Source organism: Accipiter gentilis, unplaced genomic scaffold (genome assembly GCF_929443795.1).
Source record: "Accipiter gentilis unplaced genomic scaffold, bAccGen1.1, whole genome shotgun sequence".
NCBI lineage: Eukaryota > Metazoa > Chordata > Aves > Accipitriformes > Accipitridae > Astur > Astur gentilis.
Genome location: NW_026061141.1, coordinates 372,514 through 399,898, shown reverse-complemented (window position 1 = coordinate 399,898; position 27,385 = coordinate 372,514). Strand labels below are relative to the sequence as shown.

Genomic DNA, 27,385 nt, shown 5'->3' with positions numbered 1-27,385 from the left:
AGAAGAATCATCTAGGGTAGCCTCATTAGACAAGTCTGGGGCTGCTACCTGGGATCTCCGGTCCTTATAAGAGAAGGCCAAAAGACGCTAGGAGACGTCTGGAAGGAATCACAGGGAATCCCGGAGGGCAGAGGTTCCTCCAAAAAAGAAAAAAACCTCAACGGTAGCTTCCTTGGAGGAGTCTGGGGCTTCTACCTGACCCCTTAGGTAGGTAAAGCAGAGGACAGAAGACTGTGGGAGGTGCCTGGGAGGAGTCTCAGCTGGCTGTCGGAGTTGAGAGATTTCTCTACAGGAGAACAAAAATGTCTCGAGCTACTTACTTGGAGGAGTCTGGGGCAGGTAGCTGGGATCTCCGATCCTGAACGCAGAGGTCAAAACATTCTGGGATGACGCCTGGGAGGACTCTTGGGTCGATCCCAGAGAAGAGAACTTCCTGCAAAAGAGAAGAATCATCTAGGGTAGCCTCATTAGACAAGTCTGGGGCTGCTACCTGGGATCTCCGGTCCTTATAAGAGAAGGCCAAAAGACGCTAGGAGACGTCTGGAAGGAATCACAGGGAATCCCGGAGGTCAGAGGCTCCTCGAAAAAAAGAAAAAAACCTCAACGGTAGCTTTCTAGGAGGAGTCTGGGGCTTCTACCTGACCCCTTAGGTAGGTAAAGCAGAGGACAGAAGACTGTGGGAGATGCCTGGGAGGAGTCTCAGGTGGCTGTCGGAGTTGAGAGATTTCTCTACAGGAGAACAAAAATGTCTCGAGCTGCTTACTTGGAGGAGTCTGGGGCAGGTAGCTGGGATCTCCGGTCTCGAACGCAGAGGTCAAAACGTTCTGGGATGACGCCTGGGAGGAGTCTTGGGTCGATCCCGGAGAAGAGAGCTTCCTGCAAAAGAGAAGAATCATCTAGGGTAGCCTCATTAGACAAGTCTGGGGCTGCTACCTGGGATCTCCGGTCCTTATAAGAAAAGGCCAAAAGACTCTAGGAGACGTCTGGAAGGAATCACAGGGGATCACGGAGGGCAGATGTTCCTCCAAAAAAGAAAAAAACCTCAACGGTAGCTTCCTTGGTGGAGTCTGGGGCTTCTACCTGACCCCTTAGGTAGGTAAAGCAGAGGACAGAAGACTGTGGGAGGTGCCTGGGAGGAGTCTCAGGTGCCTGTCGGAGTTGAGAGATTTCTCTACAGGAGAACAAAAATGTCTCGAGCTACTTACTTGGAGGAGTCTGGGGCAGGTAGCTGGGATCTCCGGTCCCGAACGCAGAGGTCAAAACATTCTGGGATGACGCCTGGGAGGACTCTTGGGTCGATCCCAGAGAAGAGAACTTCCTGCAAAAGAGAAGAATTATCTAGGGTAGCCTCATTAGACAAGTCTGGGGCTGCTACCTGGGATCTCCGGTCCTTATAAGAAAAGGCCAAAAGACTCTAGGAGACGTCTGGAAGGAATCACAGGGGATCCCAGAGGGCACAGGCTCCTCCAAAAAAGAAAAAACCTCAACGGTAGCTTCCTTGGAGGAGTCTGGGGCTTCTACCTGACCCCTTAGGTAGGTAAAGCAGAGGACAGAAGACTGTGGGAGATGCCTGGGAGGAGTCTCAGGTGGCTGTCGGAGTTGAGAGATTTCTCTACAGGAGAACAAAAATGTCTCGAGCTGCTTACTTGGAGGAGTCTGGGGCAGGTAGCTGGGATCTCCGGTCTCGAACGCAGAGGTCAAAACATTCTGGGATGACGCCTGGGAGGAGTCTTGGGTCGATCCCGGAGAAGAGAGCTTCCTGCAAAAGAGAAGAATCATCTAGGGTAGCCTCATTAAACAAGTCTGGGGCTGCTACCTGGGATCTCCGGTCCTTATAAGAAAAGGCCAAAAGACTCTAGGAGACGTCTGCAAGGAATCACAGGGGATCCCGGAGGGCACAGGCTCCTCCAAAAAAGAAAAAACCTCAACGGTAGCTTCCTAGGAGGAGTCTGGGGCTTCTACCTGACCCCTTAGGTAGGTAAAGCAGAGGACAGAAGACTGTGGGAGATGCCTGAGAGGATTCTCAGGTTGCTGTCGGAGTCGAGAGATTTCTCTACAGGAGAACAAAAATGTCTCGAGCTACTTACTTGGAGGAGTCTGGGGCAGGTAGATGGGATCTCCGGTCCCGAACGCAGAGGTCAAAACATTCTGGGATGACGCCTGGGAGGAGTCTTGGGTCGATCCCGGAGAAGAGAGCTTCCTGCAAAAGAGAAGAATTATCTAGGGTAGCCTCATTAGACAAGTCTGGGGCTGCTACCTGGGATCTCCGGTCCTTATAAGAAAAGGGCAGAAGACTCTAGGAGACGTCTGGAAGGAATCACAGGGGATCCCGGAGGTCAGAGGCTACTCCAAAAAAAGAAAAAAACCTCAACGGTAGCTTCCTTGGAGGAGTCTGGGGCTTCTACCTGACCCCTTAGGTAGGTAAAGCAGAGGACAGAAGACTGTGGGAGATGCCTGGGAGGAGTCTCAGGTGGCTGTCGGAGTTGAGAGATTTCTCTACAGGAGAACAAAAATGTCTCGAGCTACTTACTTGGAGGAGTCTGGGGCAGGTAGATGGGATCTCCGGTCCCGAACGCAGAGGTCAAAACATTCTGGGATGACGCCTGGGAGGAGTCTTGGGTCGATCCCAGAGAAGAGAGCTTCCTGCAAAAGAGAAGAATCATCTAGGGTAGCCTCATTAGACAAGTCTGGGGCTGCTACCTGGGATCTCCGGTCCTTATAAGAGAAGGCCAAAAGACGCTAGGAGACGTCTGGAAGGAATCACAGGGAATCCCGGAGGGCAGAGGTTCCTCCAAAAAAGAAAAAAACCTCAACGGTAGCTTCCTTGGAGGAGTCTGGGGCTTCTACCTGACCCCTTAGGTAGGTAAAGCAGAGGACAGAAGACTGTGGGAGGTGCCTGGGAGGAGTCTCAGCTGGCTGTCGGAGTTGAGAGATTTCTCTACAGGAGAACAAAAATGTCTCGAGCTACTTACTTGGAGGAGTCTGGGGCAGGTAGCTGGGATCTCCGATCCTGAACGCAGAGGTCAAAACATTCTGGGATGACGCCTGGGAGGACTCTTGGGTCGATCCCAGAGAAGAGAACTTCCTGCAAAAGAGAAGAATCATCTAGGGTAGCCTCATTAGACAAGTCTGGGGCTGCTACCTGGGATCTCCGGTCCTTATAAGAGAAGGCCAAAAGACGCTAGGAGACGTCTGGAAGGAATCACAGGGAATCCCGGAGGTCAGAGGCTCCTCGAAAAAAAGAAAAAAACCTCAACGGTAGCTTTCTAGGAGGAGTCTGGGGCTTCTACCTGACCCCTTAGGTAGGTAAAGCAGAGGACAGAAGACTGTGGGAGATGCCTGGGAGGAGTCTCAGGTGGCTGTCGGAGTTGAGAGATTTCTCTACAGGAGAACAAAAATGTCTCGAGCTGCTTACTTGGAGGAGTCTGGGGCAGGTAGCTGGGATCTCCGGTCTCGAACGCAGAGGTCAAAACGTTCTGGGATGACGCCTGGGAGGAGTCTTGGGTCGATCCCGGAGAAGAGAGCTTCCTGCAAAAGAGAAGAATCATCTAGGGTAGCCTCATTAGACAAGTCTGGGGCTGCTACCTGGGATCTCCGGTCCTTATAAGAAAAGGCCAAAAGACTCTAGGAGACGTCTGGAAGGAATCACAGGGGATCACGGAGGGCACAGGCTCCTTCAAAAAAGAAAAAACCTCAACGGTAGCTTCCTTGGAGGAGTCTGGGGCTTCTACCTGACCCCTTAGGTAGGTAAAGCAGAAGACAGAAGACTGTGGGAGATGCCTGGGAGGAGTCTCAGGTGGCTGTCGGACTTGAGAGATTTCTCTACAGGAGAACAAAAATGTCTCGAGCTACTTACTTGGAGGAGTCTGGGGCAGGTAGATGGGATCGCCGGTCCCGAACGCAGAGGTCAAAACATTCTGGGATGACGCCTGGGAGGACTCTTGGGTCGATCCCGGAGAAGAGAGCTTCCTGCAAAAGAGAAGAATCATCTAGGGTAGCCTCATTAAACAAGTCTGGGGCTGCTACCTGGGATCTCCGGTCCTTATAAGAAAAGGCCAAAAGACTCTAGGAGACGTCTGCAAGGAATCACAGGGGATCCCGGAGGGCAGAGGTTCCTCCAAAAAAGAAAAAAACCTCAACGGTAGATTCCTTGGAGGAGTCTGGGGCTTCTACCTGACCCCTTAGGTAGGTAAAGAAGAAGACAGAAGACTGTGGGAGATGCCTGGGAGGAGTCTCAGGTGGCTGTCGGAGTTGAGAGATTTCTCTACAGGAGAACAAAAATGTCTCGAGCTACTTACTTGGAGGAGTCTGGGGCAGGTAGCTGGGATCTCCGGTCCCGAACGCAGAGGTCAAAATGTTCTGGGATGACGCCTGGGAGGAGTCTTGGGTCGATCCCAGAGAAGAGAGCTTCCTGCAAAAGAGAAGAATCATCTAGGGTAGCCTCATTAAACAACTCTGGGGCTGCTACCTGGGATCTCCGGTCCTTATAAGAAAAGCCCAAAAGACTCTAGGAGACGTCTGGAAGGAATCAAAGGGGATCCCGGAGGGCAGAGGTTCCTCCAAAAAAGAAAAAAGCCTCAACGGTAGCTTCCTTGGAGGAGTCTGGGGCTTCTACCTGACCCCTTAGGTAGGTAAAGCAGAGGACAGAAGACTGTGGGAGATGCCTGGGAGGAGTCTCAGGTGCCTGTCGGAGTTGAGAGATTTCTCTACAGGAGAACAAAAATGTCTCGAGCTACTTACTTGGAGGAGTCTGGGGCAGGTAGATGGGATCTCCGGTCCTGAACGCAGAGGTCAAAACATTCTGGGATGACGCCTGGGAGGACTCTTGGGTCGATCCTAGAGAAGAGAACTTCCTGCAAAAGAAAAGAATCATCTAGGGTAGCCTCATTAGACAAGTCTGGGGCTGCTACCTGGGATCTCCGGTCCTTATAAGAAAAGGCCAAAAGACTCTAGGAGACGTCTGGAAGGAATCACAGGGGATCCCGGAGGGCACAGGGTCCTCCAAAAAAGAACAAAGCCTCAACGGTAGCTTCCTTGGAGGAGTCTGGGGCTTCTACCTGACCCCTTAGGTAGGTAAAGCAGAGGACAGAAGACTGTGGGAGATGCCTGGGAGGAGTCTCAGGTGGCTGTCGGAGTTGAGAGATTTCTCTACAGGAGAACAAAAATGTCTCGAGCTACTTACTTGGAGGAGTCTGGGGCAGGTAGATGGGATCTCCGGTCCCAAACGCAGAGGTCAAAACATTCTGGGATGACGCCTGGAGGAGTCTTGGGTCAATCCTGGAGAAGAGAGCTTCCTGCAAAAGAGAAGAATCATCTAGGGTAGCATAATTAGACAAGTCTGGGGCTGCTACCTGGGATCTCCGGCCCTTATAAGAAAAGCCCAAAAGACGCTAGGAGACGTCCGGAAGGAGTCACAGGGGATCACGGAGGGCAGAGGTTCCTCCAAAAAAGAAAAAACGTCAACGGTGCAACTGTGCTACTGATCCAGGAAGCTCGTAAGTTCGCCTGAGGAGAAAGGATTACTGTACGTTTCCCACATGATAACTGTTGTGCTAAAACGGAAAGGGGGGCACTGGTTATCCTCTAGCAGAATGCTGAAATACCAAGTGGTGTTGTTCCTGGAACAAGATGATGTTTACCTAAAAACTACTACCGCCGTTAACCCTGTTGGGTTTTCAACCACTGACCGAGTTAAAGGAGAACTAGAACGTGACTGCTTGCAGGCAATCGAAAGAGTTTACTCCAGCTGACTGGATCTCTGAGATGTGCCACTAGAAGAAACAGATTGGGAACTATATGCCGACGGAAGCGGTTCCATCTGTGAAGGAAAACGTTTTATCGAGATAGACAATAATTACTGAGGAGGTACTTGCGTTGCCAACTTTGCCTTCGATGATCTCTGCCCAAAAGGCTGAATTGATAACTCTTACTCGAGCTCTGGAACTAAGTCAAGGAAAGCGAGTCAACACTTGGACAGACTCAAAGTATGCTTTTGGAGTGGTACGTGCGCATGGAGCGATACGGGGAGAAAGAGGACTGTTATCTGCACCAGGAACCGCCGTTCAGCACGCAGAACAAATACTGAAATTGTTAGAAAGCATTCAAAAACCAACAGCAGTCACGATGATGCACTGTAAAGCACATCCGTTAGGTAAGACCGGTCCTAACGCAGGTAACCGACTGGCTGATAAAGCTGCTGAAGAGGCTGCAGAAAAAGGCATCCTAGCACTAGTTCCAGAGAAAGGTATAAAATTGCCTAAAGAAACTCCAAATTATAATGAAAAAGATGAAGAATTAATTATTAGATTGCAGGCTAACAAAATGAAACAGGATAGGCTGTAACACCGACAGGTCGAATAATAGTCCCACCCACAATAATAAGAGAAATTGCCCCATTGAACATCACAGAGTATACTGGGAAACAGAAAGCGAAATATGACAAAGATTGTTTAAACAATTATAAGCGGACGTGAAATGTATATGTAAATTTATCCCCGAACCAGTAATAAGATCATCTTTGGGATTATTAAATAAGGAAATTTTTTAGAAGAATATTAGCAAATTGATTTTATAGAATTGCCTTGAAAATAAGGATATGTCCTGGTTTTAGTTGATATCTTTACTGGGTGGCCCAAGGCTTTCCCTTGTCGCACCAACAAAGCAAGGGAAGTAGTCAAAGTGTTGCTCAAAGAGATAATACCAAAATATGGGGTGCCTGTAAGAATGTCATCTGACAATGGCCCTCATTTTATAGCAAAGATTATGAGACAAGTTGAGCCAAGTATTATCTATGGATTGAGACTATCACACCCCACATAGACCACAGGCAAGTGTGTGGGGGGAGAGAGAGAGAGAGAGAGAATGAACTATATCCTTAAGCAACAGTCGAGTAAAATTTGTCAGGAAACCTCACTCCTCACATGGGTTAAAGCGTTACCCGTGGCTCTATTAAGAATCGGAGTATAGCCAGAAGAGAAAGAAAAGCCAAGTCTTTAGGAAATGTATGAAAGACCATATCAAGAGTCCTGTGTTCTGAGTATCTTGAGTGCCTTTGGAGATATGTTTTTAAAAGGTGTTATGATTTCTTTAAGCAATTCTTTTCAAGAACTTTGTCAGTATGTCTCCACAGCTGGACCCTTAGAACTGGACGTAGCAGCGCATCCCTTCCGACCAGGAGATTGAATATATATAAAATCACCGAGAAGTGGAAAGGACCGTATCGAGTCATTTTAACAACACTTGTAGCAGTAAAGGTCTGGGAGAAGAACCTTGGCTTCATTATTCGAGAATAAAGAAAGCACCCAACAAGAAACTGGAAGTCTAAAGAAACTGTCCCTTTAAAACGGAAAATCTATAAGTAAGTTTCACGTTATCTATTTGGGAAAACAGTTGTGTAAAGTTTATAATGTTGGGGTTGCTATTAGGAATATTGTCGAGGGCAATAATCTTTTTGTGTGTTTAGAGGGTGTATGTGGGTTTTTTTGAGGGGTTCTAAACATGAGATAAACAAAATGAAACAATTATTGTTTGAGCTATTCATCTTGATATTAACCGGTTTTGTAATTTGAATTAAAAAAATAATCTAGTTTTGTAACTGATTCAAAGTTTTGTAAAGACACAGAATTTAACCTCGGTAACAGCCTGCCTTTCCGATTCCAAAGTCAGATGAAAATCTAGTTCCGTGGAGAATACTGACATTGAATTTAACCAAAACTTGAGAAAAGAGGTAGAACAACGAGAATCATTTTAGCAGATTAAATTGGATGGATTTAAAAGGCAATTATTTTTTTTTAAATTTGAAAGAAGGAATTATAGCGTTGTGAATTATAACGTTACCAAACCATCCACCTCACGGACAAAAGAATTAATTTACTCGCCCTTCGGGAGAAACTTGTACAAGCACCCCTCGGGGCTGTCAGCTGCCAAAACCGTAGAGACAAGTGCAAAAAGGAACTTGGGATCATGTTTAAAATATAAAACGATGTTTAGAACTTACTGGAGTTCCAGGATCCTTGTTAGAGCCACCCAGAGTCGGGACCATCTGTGGAAATTTAGACCGGTTTAGACAACCAGAGAAACATCACACATCCTAAACAGAGCTGTATGAAAGTTTGTACTTGCAGCTAGCTCCTCTGACCCCAAACTCCCAAGACCTTCTCTAGTAGCTAAAGCTCTAAGATGGGGGTGTATTTGTAGAAAGGATAATAATACTTCACATGATCTTTGGTCCCCTCTTAATAACGGGAAAAATTTAGCTTGGAGTTGACGGCATTAAAGGACAGGTGAAAAGTTCAGGCTTAACTGCTTGGGTGACTAGTGATGCTATATGATCCACTCACCTCTTCATGAAGGAGAAAAGCAAATCGTGGTCTTGAGACTTAATAACTCTATCCTCTCTCTGGAAGAAATCTCCCTTGTGGCCTCGCTCGCGGGTGGACCTGGGGAAATCGAAAAGATGATATCTGGCAATCGCCAAGTCTTAGAACTAAAATAAGATGGGTATTAAAATCTGTATTTTGACCCCAGTTAACACCTCTTCCACATCAGACGACTCTTGACATCTGTCACTCAGTCAAGGCAGTGCCTGCTGCTTCACTTCACCTTGGTGGTGAGGGGTTTGGTTCCGGGTTTCGGTACCACAGCTGCGGGCCGGGGCTGGAGGAGCCGCAGGTGCGGGCAGTGAGAGGCTGATGGCGACGCCCCCTCCCTGGCAAGGGGAGGGGCTGCCGGGGGAGGGGCCGCCGGGAGCCCAGGCAGGAGCGGAGCAGAGCTGAGCAGTGACCGGGCTGCGGCTGCCCCGAGGGAGAAGGTGAGCGGGGCCGGGCGCCCCTCGGAGCGCGAACGTCGGAGGCGGGGGTGGCCCGGGGGCGGTGGGGGTGCCGAGGCCGAGGGGGAGCCCTGGGGGCTCACAGGGCGGCTGAGAGAACGTGCGCGCGGGGGTGGGGGTGGGGGCGCTGACAGGGCGGCTGAGAGAACGTGCGCGCGGGGGTGGGGGTGGGGGCGCTGACAGGGCGGCTGAGAGAACGTGCGCGCGGGGGTGGGGGGGGGGGGGCGCTGACAGGGCGGCTGAGAGAACGGGCGCGCGGGGGGGCTCACCGGGCCCCGTGGCGGGGCTGCGCAGTCGGCCGGCGGGTCCCGGGGAAAGCCCCGAGGAGGACGGCGGGGTCCATGTTGCACGCACGGAGCGGCAGCGGGGCCGCGCCGTGCCGGAGCTACCCGGAGCGGCGCTGGGGGCTCCGCGGGAACTGCCGCTGCGCCGGCGTGGGGAGGTGGGGGGGAACGGAAGCGGCGTCCCCTCGGGGTCAGGCAGCAGGGCAGGCTGCCTCCCGGGGCATGCCGGGAGCTGTACTTTTCGCGGACTCGGCGGCCGGGCAGCAGCGCGGCTCTCGGGCGCGGCGTAGTCCGACCAGGTCAGACTCAGGAGCGTTGCCGGTTTCGCGTGGTTTTCCGCGGGCTTCCCGCTGCGCCCGCTCCCCGACCAGCCGTGCGGATGCGCCTCCTGGGCGCATGCGCCGTGCTTCGCGTTGGGGCAGCCCGGCGTTCGCTCGCCGGCGCAGGCGCCGTCCCTGTCCCCGTCCCCGGAGGTTTGTGATCTTGGGAAGCCCATGTCCTGGATAGCTGGGGTTGTGGCTTGCAAGCCTGTGACTCCCACCAAGTTCCCAACAAATTCAAACGTAGAAATTGTGCATCAGCCCTCCTCGCCCCCTCCGAGCTGGTCTGTTCTCTGTGGTCACCATTAGTAGCCTCGGTTTCCCACCTGTGGTTCTCCACAAACCCCGAGCCTCGCAGCTCCATGCTGAAGGGAGTGGGGAGCTACACACGGAGAAGGCAGAGGCCCGAGTTTGTCTTTTGGGGATGAGAAGTGGGGAGGAACTGCCATAAATGGGACGCATCCCTGCTTGAGGCATGGCTGTTTCAGCTGTGCACATGGAAAATCCTCAGATACGTTGCATCTAGCCCTCCTTTCCATTGACCCCAGGAGAACTGGCCTCCTGTGTCCCCCAAGTCCATTTACTTCCTGCTGCGGTGAAGTGGCTATTTTTCTTCTTTTCTCTGAGGATTTTGTGGATCTGGGCGTGGGAAGGAGTGCCTTAATGCTGGCTTTCTCAGCCTGCTTCTGGGAAGCCAGGCATATCTGCAGATTAGAGCCGGGGGAGTGGCCCAGACGCCTTTTATTCCTCGGAGGGCAGTGGATTTGGGGAGTTAGAGCAAGGCATGCCTGGATGTTGGTCTCCCTGAGGGGGAGGGGGTTTACAGCCAGATGACTGAAGAGCCTCCCCCAATCACTCCTGGGGAAAGGGTTGGGGGGTGGCTTTTAATGTACCCACGGTATCGATGTGGCAGGTGAGCATACAACCCCCCTCTTGGCTGGGGGATCTTATGTGGACGCCTGCTGAGCCAGGGCTGGAAGCCCCTCTGCACACCCTGGAGGAGCTGGGTGCAGACTGGGGACGTGAGGGCAGTCGTGACATGGACACGGAGCGGCAGAGAGTCCTGCTCTTTCAGCAGTTAACGGTGCTACCGCGTGGTCAAAACCTCAAGTGCACCCGTCTAACCGTGCATTCTCTTTCCTGGGGTTTGTTTATGGGACAAATAAACTGCCCAGCACTAGATGAGAAGGTTGTCTGCACTCCACCTCAAATCAGGTGCATCACCTCTCCGTCGGGAAAGAAGTATGGGGGTGGGCATAAAAGGAACAGTAACTCGAATGTCGGGACTCTTTTTGGCTCTGGGCACAGAGCAGGTAACCACAGCGATACAGAGAGGGAAGGAGGTGCTGATGGGTTTGTACCTTGGACTTACACTGTAGAGGATGATCTGTTCAGGACATCCATGTCATAGAGTAGCTGTTGCATGATTTATACTTGTAATCCAGTTCCTACTTGATAGCCTTAACTTTGCGTGGCTTGCGTATTGAACTTTGCAGTAGTTTGTTTTTACATTTCCTTAAGGTCTAGGCAAAGGTTTAGAAAGTTAGCAGACTTAAGGATAAGCATTTATTACTTTGTCCTGCCACGTTGCCATTTGAAACCTGTTCTGAGTGTTGGTGGTATTCAAGAAATTGGCCGAGATTTCGAGGGTGAATCTGTATCTTTAGGTGTACTGAGCAGAAAAGTACAATGGATCTTTTTAGTTGCCAGATACCTTTTTTTTATCCAGGCGGTCAATTTGTCAAGATCAGGCTGCAGTGTCCAGGGGGCCGGGGAGGGAAGGTTGGTGTTCAAGCTTCTCATTCCTGTCAGCGGTGACTCCGCTTGCACCACTAAGTGGTGCTGTGTACATACGCTTTATTAAATCGGGAGCTGCCTGTGCCTGCCTGCTTGTGCAGTTCGGAGCGGTCCTTTTAGAGAAAATGTTCTTTTGGCTGCATTTGTTCTCCTGTGATACAAAAACTTGACAGCGATTGGGGGCAACTACTACTTTAGGAGGATTTCTATAAAGTAAGAAATTGCTGGTTTTATTTTGTCATGATGGGCAAAAAAAATAACTGATTCAGAATCACGTCCACTGCAGCTTATGCTTCTGTAACACACCACTCAACTGATTTCTATGCGTAAATGTCTTCGGAGAGGAATCACAGGTGCCTGCTGTGACTATAGGGACAAGCAGTATGGGCTCACAGGAACAGAACATGCTTTGCCTTCCCATCACCAGAAGAAAGAGAGGAAGAGGTGAAGAAGGGTGCTCAGGAGCAAGAGGCTGCAAGGAAGTTGCTGTACATGATCCTTTTGCCTTGCTTTATCTGACAGAAAAGCTGCCTTCTGCTAGTTGGGTCTTGGCTTGAAAGACAAGGGGAGAGAGACTCCCGCCCCTCTCCCAGGGAGGGTGCTACTTTTGACTGGCTTGTTCTGACTATGTGATCTGCAATTACAATATTTAGATTGCGTGCTGACAGTCTATACCACTGACTCCCTGAATGGTTTTTCCTTTCTGTCCCCGCTTCCTTCTCCAGCTTTTTTCAATATATCAATTTAAAAAAAAAAAAAAAATCAATAAAAATTTAACCTTACATGACCATCATGCGTTGGCTTTGGCCCCAAACACTTTATTTCCTAGAAATAAGTTGAGTCTCTTCATCAGAATATGTAAAAGATTTCTAGCCACTGTAGTACTATTGTATTGTTTGTTTTTTTAAATAAGATTCTGTCCAGGTTCCAGCATGTGCACTAAATTTCTACTGCAGTAGAAGAGAGTCTTAAGCTGAAGAGAGATTTCATGCTTGGGAGAGAAAAAGGGCAGATCTTGACTCAAAAGTAACTTTTCCAAGGGAAAGGTAAACTCTTTTGCTTCTTTGGGGATTTTTATTCTGATAGCACAAGCATCTTGTTCTCTCAGGATTTTGTTATCTCTGGGAAAAAAACCCTTGGTGTTGTGTCACTTCCTCCTTCCCTGGTTGTGTTTTTTTACTCCTTTCAGAGGAAGTGCTAATACTGTTATAATTTAGGAAGACATTTTTAACTTATGACTCGGAGGTCTGCAGACATCACTGTAAAGACAGTTTCTGTGCATCCAAATGCTGTTAATCCCTTCAAATACGAAATGAAAGATGTGTAACTTGGAGCTGAGAGGTCAGATTATTCCAGATGGGTCTGGTTTACTTTGCATTCAGTGTTCCTGTAGCCTGTTGCTTTGGAAGGTGCAGGTAATAAGCTTTCCAATTGAATAAATGAGCAGTAGTGTTTTTTTGTTTTCCTCCCCTAGAAATGTAGTGCTTAATCATTCTGCACTGACCTGTAGAAATTGTGGGCACTGTGGTGTTCTCCAGAATGCTACTTGGGCTGCCACTACAAGTAGGTCATTTAAAATAATAACCTTAGACTTTAAAAACACATAAAAACTTAATGATGCTTAAAGTATAGGGCAGAGTAGTCATCAGGTTAAAATAACTTCATGCTTATGACATGCACAGCGATGGTTCCTTTCAGTTTTTTTGGTGTTGGTTGTTTTTTTTCTTCTTCTTCTTCTTTAAGATGGCACTGTTTGCAGTGATCTTCAGTTTTACGACACAGCTAACTGTCTTAGTATGGATATGGTTCCTTTCTGCCTACTATTTCCGTTTACTGGCAGACATAGTTAAGATAGCTCTTTGGAGTTGTGGAGTGCGCGTGTGTATATAGATATATATGTGCGTGTGTGTGAATGTGTATGAAAATAAGAAGACCTAAAGTCCCCTCCCCGCATCATTAGCTTTTGCTGACCTGTATTTCAGTGTTACCAAGATTTTAAAGTGACCCAAGTATTGCTGTTGCAAATGTTTCCATGTTTGTCTAACTATTGTGATGACATAAATAAAAAGAAAAAAATCAAAACACTAAATGTTTTATTACTTGCCTTATAACTATATAGGTGTTCCCTGTCTAATATCGATTTCTTTTTTCAGGATTCACTGTATTTTTTTTTTTTTACCCTATGAAACGGAAAGAGATTTCTGGCTTACTGTTGGCTTTTGATAGATGTTTTATCCTTGGGGAATTGCCCACCAATTACTTCATAGAGTTTGGAATTTAACTGAAGGACATTTTGCATGCCCGTGTTGAAATAGCGATGCTAACAAGCCACCATACAGTTCATGTTGATAGCTTTATGGATACTTAAAGGTAGGCAATAGTCTTATTTTTTATTAATGCTTAACCTTTTTCTCTTTGGCATGAACAAGCAAGTCTGCCTGGTTTTGTAGGGCTTGCAGCTTTTCCTTAACATCAGACTTTAAAAAGGGGAGAACCAGTAGTATCAGGTACGCAGTTAGGATGGCGATTTTTAAAATACGAAGCTGCGTAACAGTCTCGGGAAGAACATGCGTGACTGGGCGTGAGAGTCTGTGGTACAGCATTACTAACCTTTGCTAAAAAAAGTTTTGAAGAATGAAGCATTTGCTTTATGAACGGTACTTGAGGACGAATTCTGATGCTGCTGCTAAAGTTTATTGAAAAATAGGCACTGATTTCAGTGATGATGCAGGTGTGGTTTCTGTTCATGCCTTAAATCTGAAAAGAAGAGAAGAGAAACCTCCATTTGAAGGAGGATTTTGTATGAAGGGTAATCAAACCAGTAACCTACTTCAAGAACGACTTTAAAATATTTGGAGCATCGGTTGAAGGCAAATAAGTCAAGTTTATCATATCCTCCTACATAAGCTGTGACTATTGAATACAGTCGGCAGTCCGCCTCAGAACTTGCTGGTGTGCAACTGCAACGTGTTAAGTTGTAAGACTTCACAGCCACGAGCTGATGGGCCACAGTTCTCTCCGAGCATAAAGCGCTGTAAGTTTTAGTTTCTTGCACAGCAGTGACTCTTTTCAACATTAGTAACTATACAACAGGGTAAAAGGCAAATTTAGTGAATAATAATGTGTCATTCTCAGAGTAGCTGTTTGCATTTCACCATGATGCAGATGCTTTTTATAGCAGTTGTGTTGGCACATGTGTTAGAATTCGGTTAATTCTCTCCTGAACTCATTTAAACTTTTGGCTTCAACTGCATCACTGGCAATATGTTTCAGAATAGAATAATTATTTCCTTTAAAAAAAAACGGGGGTGGGGGGGTAAGAAGAAGGGGTGGAGGAAGCGGGGATAAAAAAATCTGTTGTCTGCCAGTGCTGTGGGCTGCTCACTCATTTTTCTGTAGAACTTCTGGTTTTTCTTTTTTTGTTTTGTTTTTCTACCTTAGCCTATTAGCCTATCCTCTGCACCTTTGGTCATTTCCTGAAGTTTGTCTGTAGTTTCCTACATGAGTAGGTAAATGTATCTATTTTACTTTACAGAGCTTTGATAGTTTTTTTAAATTGTACAAGGAATTTAAATCTTGGAACAAATGTCTTTGCTTATTGATTTTTGTGAGTAGCTGCAAAAATCTTATGTATTAGTTGCCCCTTTTAAAATTAAAATAAAAATGAATGCTATGCAAGAAATAGGTTGCAAGTAACTGTTAGGGTCTTACTACTGCTTGCTGTTGAGAGATCGTGGGAAGTGCAGAGAATTTGTGTTAAAAGTTACGGGCATTTTTCAAGATAGTTTTCCAGGTCTGAGGCATGCTGAAATACCTCTTTCCTGTGATAGTGTGTTTAGTTTCATTGACTTCAGCGGAACACACAGAATACATTGACTTAAACTAGCTGAGAATCTGATGATAAGGTTTTATACTCTACCTAACATAGTGTTGTGATGACCTGTCCTCCAAACTCAAAATTATGTTTGATTATCTTAACAGGAGGCCGGATCTTTGATCTGGAAATTATGCTGGTAGCGACGTTACAGAATCCAGGCTTGTAACTTCACTGGTTTCTTGCAGCCCCTCAAGTTCATGAAGGACAATAAAGACCCATTCTTTCTTGTTCTTGTGCTATAATCAGTGATGGAAGTATGACATTGTCAGTTGTAAGAAGTGGCTTAACTGCTGTTGGAGTCTGCTTTTATGCCTGAAAAACCTGTTGATTTGCATGGGTTTGCACAGCTTATGCTAATGATGTGGCTGGAATGAGACAGGATCTTGTGTAGTCTGCAAGGGCTGTATATGGTCCTGGTTTATAGCTGGGTGGGAGGGATTGGTTCAAGTTACTTCTGATTTGCCCTATTTAATATCTTTGTTTCCTAATGGCAAGTGGCAACAGACAATGCGTATGGGTTTCAAGGCCCTGTGGAACAGAGAAGGTAGTTTGCCAGTGTTCTTACTGCTGTTGCAGACGTCGTTTCAGTGGATTGAAAGTGGCACTTTCCAAGTACCTTTTCCTACCATTGCTGCGTTTTTGTTTTTTTTTTTTTAAATCCAGAAGAATGTTTCTGTACTTCCCTTCCCTTCCCTATAGGTGCATGTTGATTTACATTGCATGCTATTGCAGCGTTCTTAGTCTACCAGTTACAGATTACTCCTTTCAGTTCTTGTGCATTTCTGAATGTGTATCTACCTATACATCTACTAAACTCACATTTATTCAGACATGATATGCGGCTGCGTGGTCCTTTGTTACCGGCTGGGCTGAAACCACGACACACTTGTATGCAGCTTTTTTTTTTCCCCCTTTCTTTTTTTCAGGTCAGTAATTTTGTTTCGAGTGTTCTGTTTCTCGAAATGAGCATTCAGTGATGGAGTTAAGTATTCTTTATTGCAGCGCTGGAAGAACGGAGGATCGCTCCTCCAAATGTGCTTTCTGGCTGGGACTAATTGTATAGGTTAAATACCTGCCTTACATACATATTCATAAAATTTCTGAGAAATAATATACATATTCATTGATTTTCCGAGAAGTCATTAGCATATGTAAATGTCCTTTATGCATGCGTGTTGAAGGTCTTCGGTGGTCTTCTGGAGTCCTCTGGTGGTCTTCCATAGTCTTCCTCACTTGTCCGCTGTTTGAACTTTGTTGTACGAGTTTGCGCAGTACGATCCCCTTCTGGGCCCCACAAACAACTTCTCTGCTTATCACCTAGCTTTTGGCTCAGTCACCACAAGAGACAGAACATATTTTCTTATCAAACAGAATACCTCCTCAAAGAGGGCATGTTATTTTGTCTTATATTACAGACACAGGAATCTTGTGCTTTATGTCCTTGGCTTGTCTACGTAAATCAACTTACAGAGGCAGTTGTTAACCTTCTAACAAATTCCTGAGTCTTTTATTTAGCAATACACTGAGTCTAAACATACGTTCTATTTCTACATCTACTAGGCCTAGTGTCAGTTTCTGCATCAGTTCAGGGGTAGAAAGATGGTTTAATAGTATGCATTGTTTGGGGGTTTTTTTGTTGTTTGGTTTTTTTTTTTATTCTTCATGCATTGTGTTTTCCTGCAATTCCCAACTTTATTGAAGAAGGAACGTTGGGTTTTTAACAGTTCTGCTGTGTAAGTTGTTATGTCTCTTAACGGGACTGATGGTGACATTGTTTAGCAGGGGTTAGGGTGAGCATCTTGTATGTATTTGTATATGGAGTTTTAGTACTACTGATGAAAGCAGAAGGGCCGTGAGGCACAGTGCCCTTCAGGGTTTGGGGTGCCTTTCCTCATTGCCCGCAGAATGCCACGTTGTCCTTAGAATCTTTGCAGCTGGTGGCAGGCCCCTCGTAGATTACAAGGCTTGGGACTTGACTTTCTTTTGTGGGCATGTAGCAGAGCTCAGAGTCTCTGGGGAGCTGTAGGTTAGGGGGTGCCCCCAGAATTTGGGATGTTGCTCAGAAGAGCGGCTCTTGAGGAGTAGCCACTGAAGGGGGTTCAGGAGTGCAGATTGAGGGCAGGAGGTGTCAGGAAGCAGTGGGGTTCCTTTCCTGACAGTTGAGGAGAAGAAAAGGGGTTTCTTAAGTTTTGGGACTGCTGGGGAAAGGGAGGAGGGTTCACCAGCCCTTCTCAGAGGAGTTTTGCAGTTGGATTTGAATGTCATAGAATCGTAGAATGGTTTGGGTTGGAAGGCACCATAAAGATCCTCTAGTTCCAGCCCTCCCCCACGGACGCTGTCCGCAAGACCAGGTTGCTGAAAGCCCCATCTGACTTGGCCTTGAATGCTTCCAGGGAGGGAGCATCCGCAGGTTCTCTGGGCAACGCGTTCCAGTGCCTCGCCACCCCTAGTGAGAAACGTCTTCCTAACGCCTAAACTAAATGTACCCTCCTTAGGACTAAAGCCGTTACCGCCTTGTCCTATGGCTGTACTCCCTTGTAAAAAGTCCCTCTGCAGGTTTCTTATAGGCACCCTTTACGTACCGTGAAGTCTGCTATAAGGTCTCCCGAAAAGCTGCATGCCGGTGAGCGGTCCGAGAAGGTGAGGCGGTCGTCGGCCGGGTCGGTGTTGAATAGCAAAGTATTATGGGGCTGCTCGGTTCAGCCTTTACCTTCTGTTGTGGAGGTGCTGTGTGGGCTATCTTTGAATTGGATGAGCGTTTCAGGTGAGCTGTGGATTAGCGAGGAGGAGTGTGGGGCCGATGGCTTCTCACGAGTGCCACGCTAACGTGGTTTCTCTCGGTACCTTAGATACCACGAGTGATGATGGCTGCAGGGTCTGAGTCTGGAATGAGCGGGGAAGTGAACACGGTGGCACTTGTGAGGAGGGGGGAGTTGGGGAAGTAGTTGGCGTTGGCCAGCGGGATGCTTACTCCCTTTTCTGATTTGTTTGTGTTTGTTTTTTTCATTGCAGATGTTGAAGAGCAATGTTCCCCTTGAGGAACATCCCAGTTAGCCCGTGTGGTTTTGTGGAGGATGGATTTGGACCCTCAGCCCTCTGAAAGCTAAGTTGAGGGACCAGGCTGAGAGGAAGGGACAAAGCTGGGAATAGCAGGGAGGAGTTTTAAAGTTAGCGCAGGAGAGAGGGCTGTCCCAAAGCAGTCGCCTTTGCGCAGGAGAAGGGAGCGGGTTGCTTTTCAGCACGAGACCCGTGTGTGCCGGGCAGGGCAGTTCCGGCCCGTGTCCGCGGTGGCGTGTAGTTTGTGTAGTCTGTCTTGTGCGCTTAGACCTTCCTCGGGTCTCGATGTCCTTGTCGCGCTTTGCGCCAGAGGAGCGAGGCATGCGCTTCGGGTGCTGTCCCTAGGGTTTTGAATGCTCTTACTCATTGGCCCGGTGCCAATCGGGTGCTTCTTTTCTTGCGCTCGGAGCTCTAAAGCATGGATCGGTCTTGGCGGGTTCCGGTCAGTGCTCTATGGCAGCACTTTTTTCAGCCTGCATCGGCAGCTCTGCTCTCTAGCCGTCCGTTTTCTCGGAGTGGGACTTCTTCCCCGCATCCTGACATCCTTAGGTCTCGACGCCAGGCTTCTGGCGCATCTGTCGTCTGGGTTTTGACAGTGCTGTCTTGTAACGGGCCGCTCCGTTTGACTCCTCTGGGTCTGCTGTGGAGCCTCCTGGCCTCGCGGTTGCGGCCCCGTAGGTCATCTTGCCCGACAGCGCCTCCCGTCCGGGGGTCATTCTTCTTGCTGAGAGTTTTCTCTCTCGTTGAATCACCTCGTTGGTGGCGTTCCACGTGGTGACGTTCTGCACACGGTGTGCTTGGCTTGGAGCTGCTCTGCCTGGGGGGGTGTGGAGTCAGGGGTAGGTGGAACAGCGATAAGAGTCTACGGGTGAAACGTTGATGTGCCTAGACCGTTTAGGCGAGGGTTGTACAGTCATCTCGGCTCGAGTAGCCATCAGCGGCCTGCGCGGACAGCCGTGCCGATAGTGTTTCACGGAGACAATTGGAGCCGTGTGGCAGGGGTTGTTGAGGGGCAGTGAAGCGGATTTGAGTCTCTAAGGTGTTAAGACTTGCACGTGATGGGCTCCAAGTTTGGCCTTGGGTTTTTTTGGTTGGTGGGGTGTAGGGTTTAGGGTTACTCCGTGCGGGGCCCGGATGGTAGAACACCAGTATGATGATCAAAGTCGCCCCTTTATTGAGCTTAGCTGATCATTCTTACACAATTCTCTAAGTTGTTTAGAAGCTTTGATTGGCTGCTGCACGCAAGCATGTGGTGTCCACGCGCACAAGCGTAAGCGGTGATTGGTTACATCGATACTGTCCACGCGTAGAAACATAAGATACAGTTAGTTATACTCGCTCTGTACACGTGCATACACACAGGATATAATTGGCTATGTTAGAGCATGCAAAACTTGTCTTAGTCCAACTGGTCGAGATAAGCCCCTGAATTGAGGTCGGTTGTGCCAAGTTCCCTTTATCGTGGAATGTGCACCTGTGTTTTTCTAATTGGGATCTTTCTTCTTCTATCTTCTTGTTTGTTCTGTTCAGAGCCTTCAAAGGTGTCTGGAACTCTCTTGCAACCATGAGCTACTTTCAGGGCCAGTAACTAAGTTCCATATAATTGAACCCTACAGTGGGCAGGGGGGTGTGTGTGTTGGGTTTTTTTGTTGTTTTTTTGTTTGTTTTTTGGTTGTGTGTTGTTTTTTTTTGTTGTTGTTTTTAAAATGACAGGCTGTAGCTGCATTCCAGATGGTCTTTGTAGATGGAATCAAGACCTCTGGAGTTGTGAAGCTCTTGCTCTGCATCCAGGTGACTCATTCAATATGTTTGTTTGTTTTTTTTTTTCAGATGTGGAGGGACAGGATGTGTCCCACAGAGCGATGGGGGAAGGCAGCAGAGCACTGTAAGGAGTTGAGTCCGTGAGTGGACTCTGAAGGAAGATGCATCCGGTGGCTCTATGAGACTGCTTTGCTTTGCTGTGTTTTGCAGTTTTCTTGCATTGTATTGGTCTGTATTTGCCTTTGCCCTGTGGTGTTTTGTTGTGTATTTGTATCGACTGTCATGTGAGACTGTCTCGCATTGCCTGGCCCTGCATTGTGTTTTGTATTGCAGTGCTCTGTACTTGTATGGATTGCCACCTGAGACTGCCTTGCCTTCTATGGTTCTGTATTGGTTTTGTATTGTTTTGGTCTGTACTTGTATTGACTGTCACGTGAGAGTCTCTTGCATTGGCCCTGTTCTGTTTTGTCTGGTATGGCAAGGCTCTGAGTTGTTTTGCCTTGACTGAGGTAAGAGTACTGCCTTGTATGGCATTACATTTGCATGTGAATTACATGGCTCTATGTTTGTGTGTGTCTTGTATGGCATTGTAGAGGCAGCGTAGAAGGTTTAATGACTTCGGGCTCTTTGCATGCAGAGTTGAGGGGATCGCAATTGGACTGTGAACTAGCATTGAGTAAGGCAGGAACTGGGCAATGGTGTTCATCTTGTTTATGCAGATGCTTTGTGGCAAGTCTCTAGAAATGGTCAAGGCCTTGAGGTCTAAGTAGCAGCGTGATGGGTCTTGGAGCGATCGGTAACTTTGGGACAGCTCTGTGTTTGTGATGCTCTGGTTTTTTCAAGTGTCATGGAGGACACTGGCTGTGAGGATGTGTTATTTTTGGAATAGGTGGGAAGCAGGGTAGGGGAGTGGTGGAGGACTTCTCTCTCGAGGATGAAGTGTCTGTTGACAAGCTTTGTGTGTTGTTTTTGCAGGTGATGACAGGGCACGAGAGGTGCTTGAAAGAACCTTGCGTTTAGGTGACATGGCGCTACGGAGGTTGGACTGTGACACGTGGCACTGTGAAAGCTAATTATCGGGTTGAAAATGCACGGATGGTGGAGATGATGGTGCGTGTTGAAATGTTGGTGTAACGGAAGGGCAGTTTGTGGGGAGGTTGGTTGGAAGGAGGTTGGGCTGGGGCCTGGGTTTTTGCAGGTAGGGTGCTTTTTTGAGGCCCCTGCTGCTGCAGACGGGGTGACGGCCTCTTGAGGCCTGTGGACGGTATGATGGATGAGTTGAGAGTGAGGGCTGGCGTTCATGTGATCTGAACGAGTGGTGTGTTGTGAATGTCTCTAACCTTGTAGGGTTCTGTGGTTAAGCCTTTTTGGTTTTTTTTTTCCTTTCAGGTTGGATGTAGAGTTGAGATGTTTTTCAGGGAATTAGGAAAAAAACCCCAAACTTAGAATAAAAAACCCCAGCTGGGATATGGGTTGGTTTTTGGTGTGTCCTCCCCTGCCCCATTTATTTTTCCTTTTCCCTGGTCCCAGCTGCTCCATGAGGCAATGTTGATTGCCAATGTTTGGACTGGGGTCTGCCTCGGGCCTGGGTTTTCAAAGGCAGGGCGATTTTTTTGTTTTTGTTTTTGTTTTTTTTTTTTTTTTTTTCCCAAGGCTCCCGGGAACGGTGTTCCTGTGGAGCGCTCCCCTGGAACCTGGTAATTGCCAGTCAGCACAGAGAGATATGTTGTTCGGTGGATGGTCTTTGGAAGACAGTTGAGGATTTTGTGGGGGGAGTTGGACTAGATGGCCAGCATGGAGTAGGCCAGGGTTGTGAAGTGCGTGAGTGTAACTGTATTTGTCTGTGGTGGGTTTGTAAAATATTTGGTTGCTCTTTGTAGCTTGTGATGTAATGATATTTTTCAATTTCTGGTTTTGTGTCGAGGTGTGGAAGTGGACGGTCTGTCAAGATGATTGGAGGTCACTCGTTTGGTGCCTGGGAACAGGGATCATGGCGGTAATGTCACCTCAGGGAGTAAAACTTCTGGATGTGCAGCGATGTATGTAATGGGAGCGAGGAATGTGGAAAAGACCACTCCGTAGAGCATTGCAGGTACTAAATAGTGGCATTTCTTCTTCAGGTAATGCTAAATTTTTGGAGTTTACATGTATTTGTAAAAATAGTGATTAAAAGAGGACTAAATCTAATAGTGTCAAATCTTTGACGAGTGAGGCCATAAGTCTTTTCTATATATTGTAGAAAAAGTACATTGTAGAATTGGATTGAAATACTGACATAGCTGAATCTATGTGGAATGAGTAATGGACCAAATGAAGCGCTAAAAATAAAATGTAAAAAAGACAGGTAATTATGTGTCCTTGTGGGAATTACAGTACTAATGGCAATCACAAAGGGAAGCGTAGAGGGAAGCATGGGCGTTTAGTGCCCATAGGTAAACTTAGCTGTTGAAGTAAGTGAAAGTGTCTGTTGGAATTAGGCATCCAAGGGCGAGTTGTAGATACCTTGAGGTAAATGTAGCTGCTGCTGGGTTAATGGAAAGGGGGTGCATTCCTTCCTCTAGTGATTGCAGAACTTTGAAATTGGAGCTGTAGGTAGAGAACCGTGAAATGGGCTCGGGCGTGGTGCGGCGCCGAAATGGGCTCGGGCACATGTGTTACTTTTCTTAAAGGGGCTGAGGTACTGTGTAACTCTGAAATGGGCTTGATGAGTGGATAACATGTGTGTAATATGTGAGGGGTTTTTTTATTCTGTTGTCCTTCTCTTTCCCTGACCCTTTGTGGTGCTCTCTACTCTTTTCATTCATGTCTTCTCTCTCTCTCCAACCTCCTGTGCTTTTCATAGTCTCTCTCTCTCTCTTGTCATTATTATCATCTGACGCTCTGTGTTACTTTCTGTCCCATCGTATCATGTTGTATGTTTCTCCTGCTTTTTTCTTCATCTGTCCAGATCCCTGTCCCTTGTTTCTTCTATTGCTGTCCCTCTGCCTTGCTTCCTCTTGCCATCTTTTCTGTATTTCTCTCTGTTCCCTTCCCTCTTCCATCCTTTCTAACTGTATCCCCCTCTCCAGCTAGCTGTCCCTTCTCTTTTCTCTCTTCCTCCATGTCTCTCTCACAGCCTATCAATGACAGTTGTTTTTTCCTCCAGTGCTGTCCTGCTCTGTCCCTTGTTTCTCACTCTCGTTCTGTCATGCTCCCTGTGTCTTTTTGGAACTCCTCCATCTCTGTCCTGTAGCCTATCACTATTTTTTTCTTCTGCCATCCCTTTGTCCTTCTTTCAGTCTTTGTGTCTCTCTCCCTTTGTTCTCCCTCCCTTCTTTTTTTTCCTTTCTTGCTACATCTCTGTTCTGTACCACAAAAGCACGGAGGGTGTTTAGTAACAGAGAAGAAGGATATAGGCAAGGACAAAGGAAATTAATGGCTGTTATTCGGGAAGAAAGGGGAAGAGGGCCTAGATGAGACTTGCCCCGACTGGGCAAGGATCAATGCGCTTTGTGTAAGAAATTCAGTCATTGGTAGAGGGAATGCCCAGGGAACAAGGAGCATCAGAGGGCTCAAACAGGAAGAACAGTAGCCTCTGTGAAGGGAGAGTGACGAGAACCTGGGGAATCTACCCTAGCGGATCCACTGGTTATAATTAAGCTAGGGAAAACAGAACAAGAGGTAGAATTTTTGGTAGATACAGGAGCAACATACTCGGTTTTGAATCAGGCTTTGATGCCCCGGGGAATGATTATGTCACGGTGAAAGGAGCGACTGGCCAAAGTGAAAAGGCATAGTTTTGTAAACCTTTAGAATATAAATTAGGAAAACAGTGGGGCATTCATAAATTTTTATATATGCCGAACTCCCCAAAGGCCCTTTTGGGAAGGGACTTGTTGGAACCATTGGGAGCAAAAATTGTATTCAAGAAGGGAGAAATTACTCTGGAGGTAAAAGATCAGCAAAATATTCAAATATTGAGCCTAACCTTAACCAGTCTCCCCCTAGAAGGAATCATTAATGAGGACATCTTAAAGCAAGTGTACCCGGGGGTATGGGCTACCGATGCACCTGGAAGAGCGAAAAGTGCTCCACCTGTTGAAGTTAGGATCAAGGAAGGCCAAAAGCTGGTAAGAATTAAACAATATCCCCTAAAGAAGAAAGACAGAGAAGGAATCCGGCCGTTGATAGAAAAATTTTTGCAGTTGGGACTATTAAAAGAGTGTGAGTCTGAATTCAATCCCCCTATATTACCTGTTCGGAAGCCCGATGGGTCATATTGGGTGGTCCAAGACTTATGGGCGGTGAATAAGATAACTGAAGATCTTTACCCGGTAGCGGCGAACCCATAGACCCTGTTAACCGTACTAACACCTGAATTGACTTGGTTTAGTGTTTTAGATTTGAAGGATGCTTTCGTTTGCCTCCCTCTCCATGAAGCCAGGCAAAACTTACTCACATTTGAATGGGAAAAGCCCAAGAGCGGTCGAAAGACCCAGCTCACTTGGACGGCCTTGCCACAAGGATTTAAGAATAGGCCTACCGTTTTTGGCAATCGGTTTGCGAAAGACTTGGAATCCTGGGAAACCCCGTCTGAGGAGGGGAAGCTGTTGCAGTATGTGGATGATATCCCGATCGCCACCAAAACAGAGAAAGATTGTACGACGTGGGCGGCGAGTCTGTTGAATTTCCTGGGACTTCAGGGGTACTGGGTATCCAAGCAAAAGGCACAGGTAATGCAAGGCAAAGTGAATTATTTGGGCTATGAAATTAGTGCGGGACAAAGACCTTTGGGACAGGCCTGTAAAGAGGCAATATGTCAAACTGGGAGACCTCAGACAGTAGAAGAGTTATGGACTTTTCTGGGAATGACAGGGTGGTGCCGATTGTGGATCTATAATTACGGATTGCTTGTTAAACCACTGTATGCGTTGACAGCCACTAAGCAGAAACACCTTGAGTGGAATAAGGAGACCGAACGAGCCTTTGAGCTACCGAAAAAGGCTTTGATGTCGGCCCTGGCCTTAGGACTCCCAGATGCGAGTAAGCTGTTTCTTCTTTACTCCCATGAGAAGCAGGGCATTGCTCTGGGAATATTAGCACAAAACCTGGGCCCGTATCGATGGGCAGTTGCCTACCTCTCTAAGCAGTTAGGCACGACTGCAAAAGGTTGGCCTGGATGCCTGCGGGCGGTTGCGGCTGTGATACTAAATACACAGGAAGCCCGAAAGTTTACTCTGGGCCAGAAGATGACTGTTCTGGTGTCTCACGCAGTATCAGCAGTACCGGAAGCAAAAGGCGGACACTGGCTCTCTCCACAAAGATTCCTGAGATATCAAGCTATATTGGTAGCGCGGGATGACGTGGAGATTGTAGTCGCTAACATTGTCAACCCAGCTTCTTTTCTCAGCAGGAACACAGGAGAACCGGTACATCGTGACCGTTTGGAAACCATCGAAGCAACGTACGCCAGTTGCCCAGATGTGAAAGACGGCCCCATGGAAAACGGGGAAACTCGCTTCACAGACGGAAGCAGTTACGTCCTAAACAGTAATCGACATGCGGGATACGCCGTCACTGCCAGCCAAGAGGTAATAGAATCGGGGGCTTTGCCCAGGAACACCTCCGCACAGAAGGCAGAAATAATTGCTCTAACCCGCGCCCTGGAATTGGCCCAGGGCAAAGTTGTGAACATTTATACAGACTCAAAATATGCCTTTGGAGTTGTACACGCACGTGGAGCAATTTGGAAGGAGAGAGGACTAGTGAGTTCTCAAGGGAAATATATCAAACACGCAGAAGAAATTCTGAAGTTACTGGAAGCTGTCCAGCTCCCTAAGAAAGTAGCAATTATGCATATTAAGGCACACCAGAAAGCGAGCTCAGATTTGGAAAAAGGGAACGAGCTGGCGGACAGAGAGGCAAAACAAGTGGCCAAAACACAGGTAAAAACAGAAGGGGCCTTAATTCCTGATAGGTGGATTTCCCTAGAAGGTAAGCCAGAATACACTAAGGAAGATCAAAAGCTCATTACAGGTTTAGAAGGGTCATATAATGAAGAGGGGTGGGCTCATACCCCACAGGGAAAGCTAATCGTTCCCTCTTGCTTATTATGGCATTTGATAGGGGAGGAACATAGGAAAAGACATTGGGGAACAGAAGCCCTGTATAATCATCTGATAGGAGAAATTGTGGCTAGGAATTTATACGCCACGGTGAGGCAGTGTGATCGCACAACAGTGTGATCTTTGCCTCCAGACTAATCCTAAGAGCACCTCCAAGCTGGAAATGGGCCAGACTGGAAAAGGCAATGGGCCTGGACAACAATGGCAAATTGCTAATGTTTATTCATTACTAAAACACACCCACTTGTGATTTGCAGCTATGCATGTTCCGTAGCTTTCTCATGGGAACTTCTTCAAAAGTTACTTATGAAGTTATGCCAAGGTCACACTGTCCCTGTTTTTCTCCTGATATCAGCAAAGCCAGCTATTTTCGGCCAAGGCCTAGTCTTGCTGCTCAAACTGACATTCTTTCACACAGAACTCTGCTCGCACAGCTTTTCTATAGACCCATGTCCTTTTTCATGAAGCCAATTCCCAACAATTCCCCCTTTTTCTTTTTGTGCGAGTAGAGCTTGGTGTGTCAGCTTTGAGACTCCTTTTATCATGCACCCATACGGAATTCTAACTATTACACAGATTAATATCAATATACCCAACCATCATAAGGCTTCCTTAATCAATGACATTACCCATAGTGTTATCCCGCCGAATATTGATTGTAACACTCCATCAAACCAACTAGTTTCTTGCTGGATCTTTGTGTATGTTTCTTCAGCCAATCTATTTGTTTGTATATAGATTGAGGTAAAATTTTAACACCTGCTGTATTGCCCTTTGCAAAGATCTGTGAACACAATTAATTAAACACAGTAAAAACAACATTATACCTAATAAAATACATAAGCACACAAAAAGAGGTTTGATTAATAGCTTTAGCTAGTGGCACACAAACATTCTTACTGTCCCATGGTGTTAACCGATGTGGATCAATCACCGGTGTCACTGTCATGCTGCTTACTACAGTCAGTGTGTTCCATATCAATCTCAGCATAAGGTTTCAAATTTATGGGTAAATCAGGAACGTATCTGCCAGACATGGATGATGTGATGGGGTTTTTTTGTTGTGGGGTTTTTTTTTGTTTTTTTTTTTTTTTTTTTGTCCAATTGCTGCCAAGGCTTGCCATCCCGGTGCACTTAGTTGTCTTGTAGAAGTTAAGGTACCGCTGCCCCACAATAAATCCAGCAGCGGCTGTAAGTCTGTATTTGTAATACCACAACAAGGTTGAATCCACTGTAGGTCTCCGTTTAAATCTTTCTCCCTCTTTTTGTTTTTGAGCAATCCAGGCTTGCTTAATAACTTGGGATGCCATTTTCCTTAATAAGCTGAACAAGGTAAAACTGTTACAATAGCTAAAATC

The 27,385-nt window shown here is 47.0% G+C and overlaps 3 protein-coding genes across 4 annotated transcripts in view; 2 read left to right on the top strand and 1 right to left on the bottom strand.

Annotated features, from left to right (window-relative positions):
• LOC126037494 (electroneutral sodium bicarbonate exchanger 1-like) overlaps window positions 1-27,385 on the bottom strand; it is a 102,784-nt gene that overhangs the window by 25,265 nt on the left and 50,134 nt on the right. The gene's annotated exons all lie outside the window — the stretch shown is intronic.
• LOC126037487 (electroneutral sodium bicarbonate exchanger 1-like) overlaps window positions 1-27,385 on the top strand; it is a 116,999-nt gene that overhangs the window by 74,023 nt on the left and 15,591 nt on the right. The window lies entirely within an intron of this gene.
• LOC126037492 (electroneutral sodium bicarbonate exchanger 1-like) overlaps window positions 1-27,385 on the top strand; it is a 116,428-nt gene that overhangs the window by 77,782 nt on the left and 11,261 nt on the right. For both annotated transcript variants that reach the window (XM_049797829.1, XM_049797828.1), the window contains exons 3-4: window positions 23,911-24,032; window positions 25,313-25,493. In XM_049797829.1, the coding sequence (XP_049653786.1) occupies window positions 23,968-24,032; window positions 25,313-25,493 (246 nt within the window). In that variant the 5' untranslated portion in view covers window positions 23,911-23,967. The remainder of the gene's footprint in view (window positions 1-23,910; window positions 24,033-25,312; window positions 25,494-27,385) is intronic.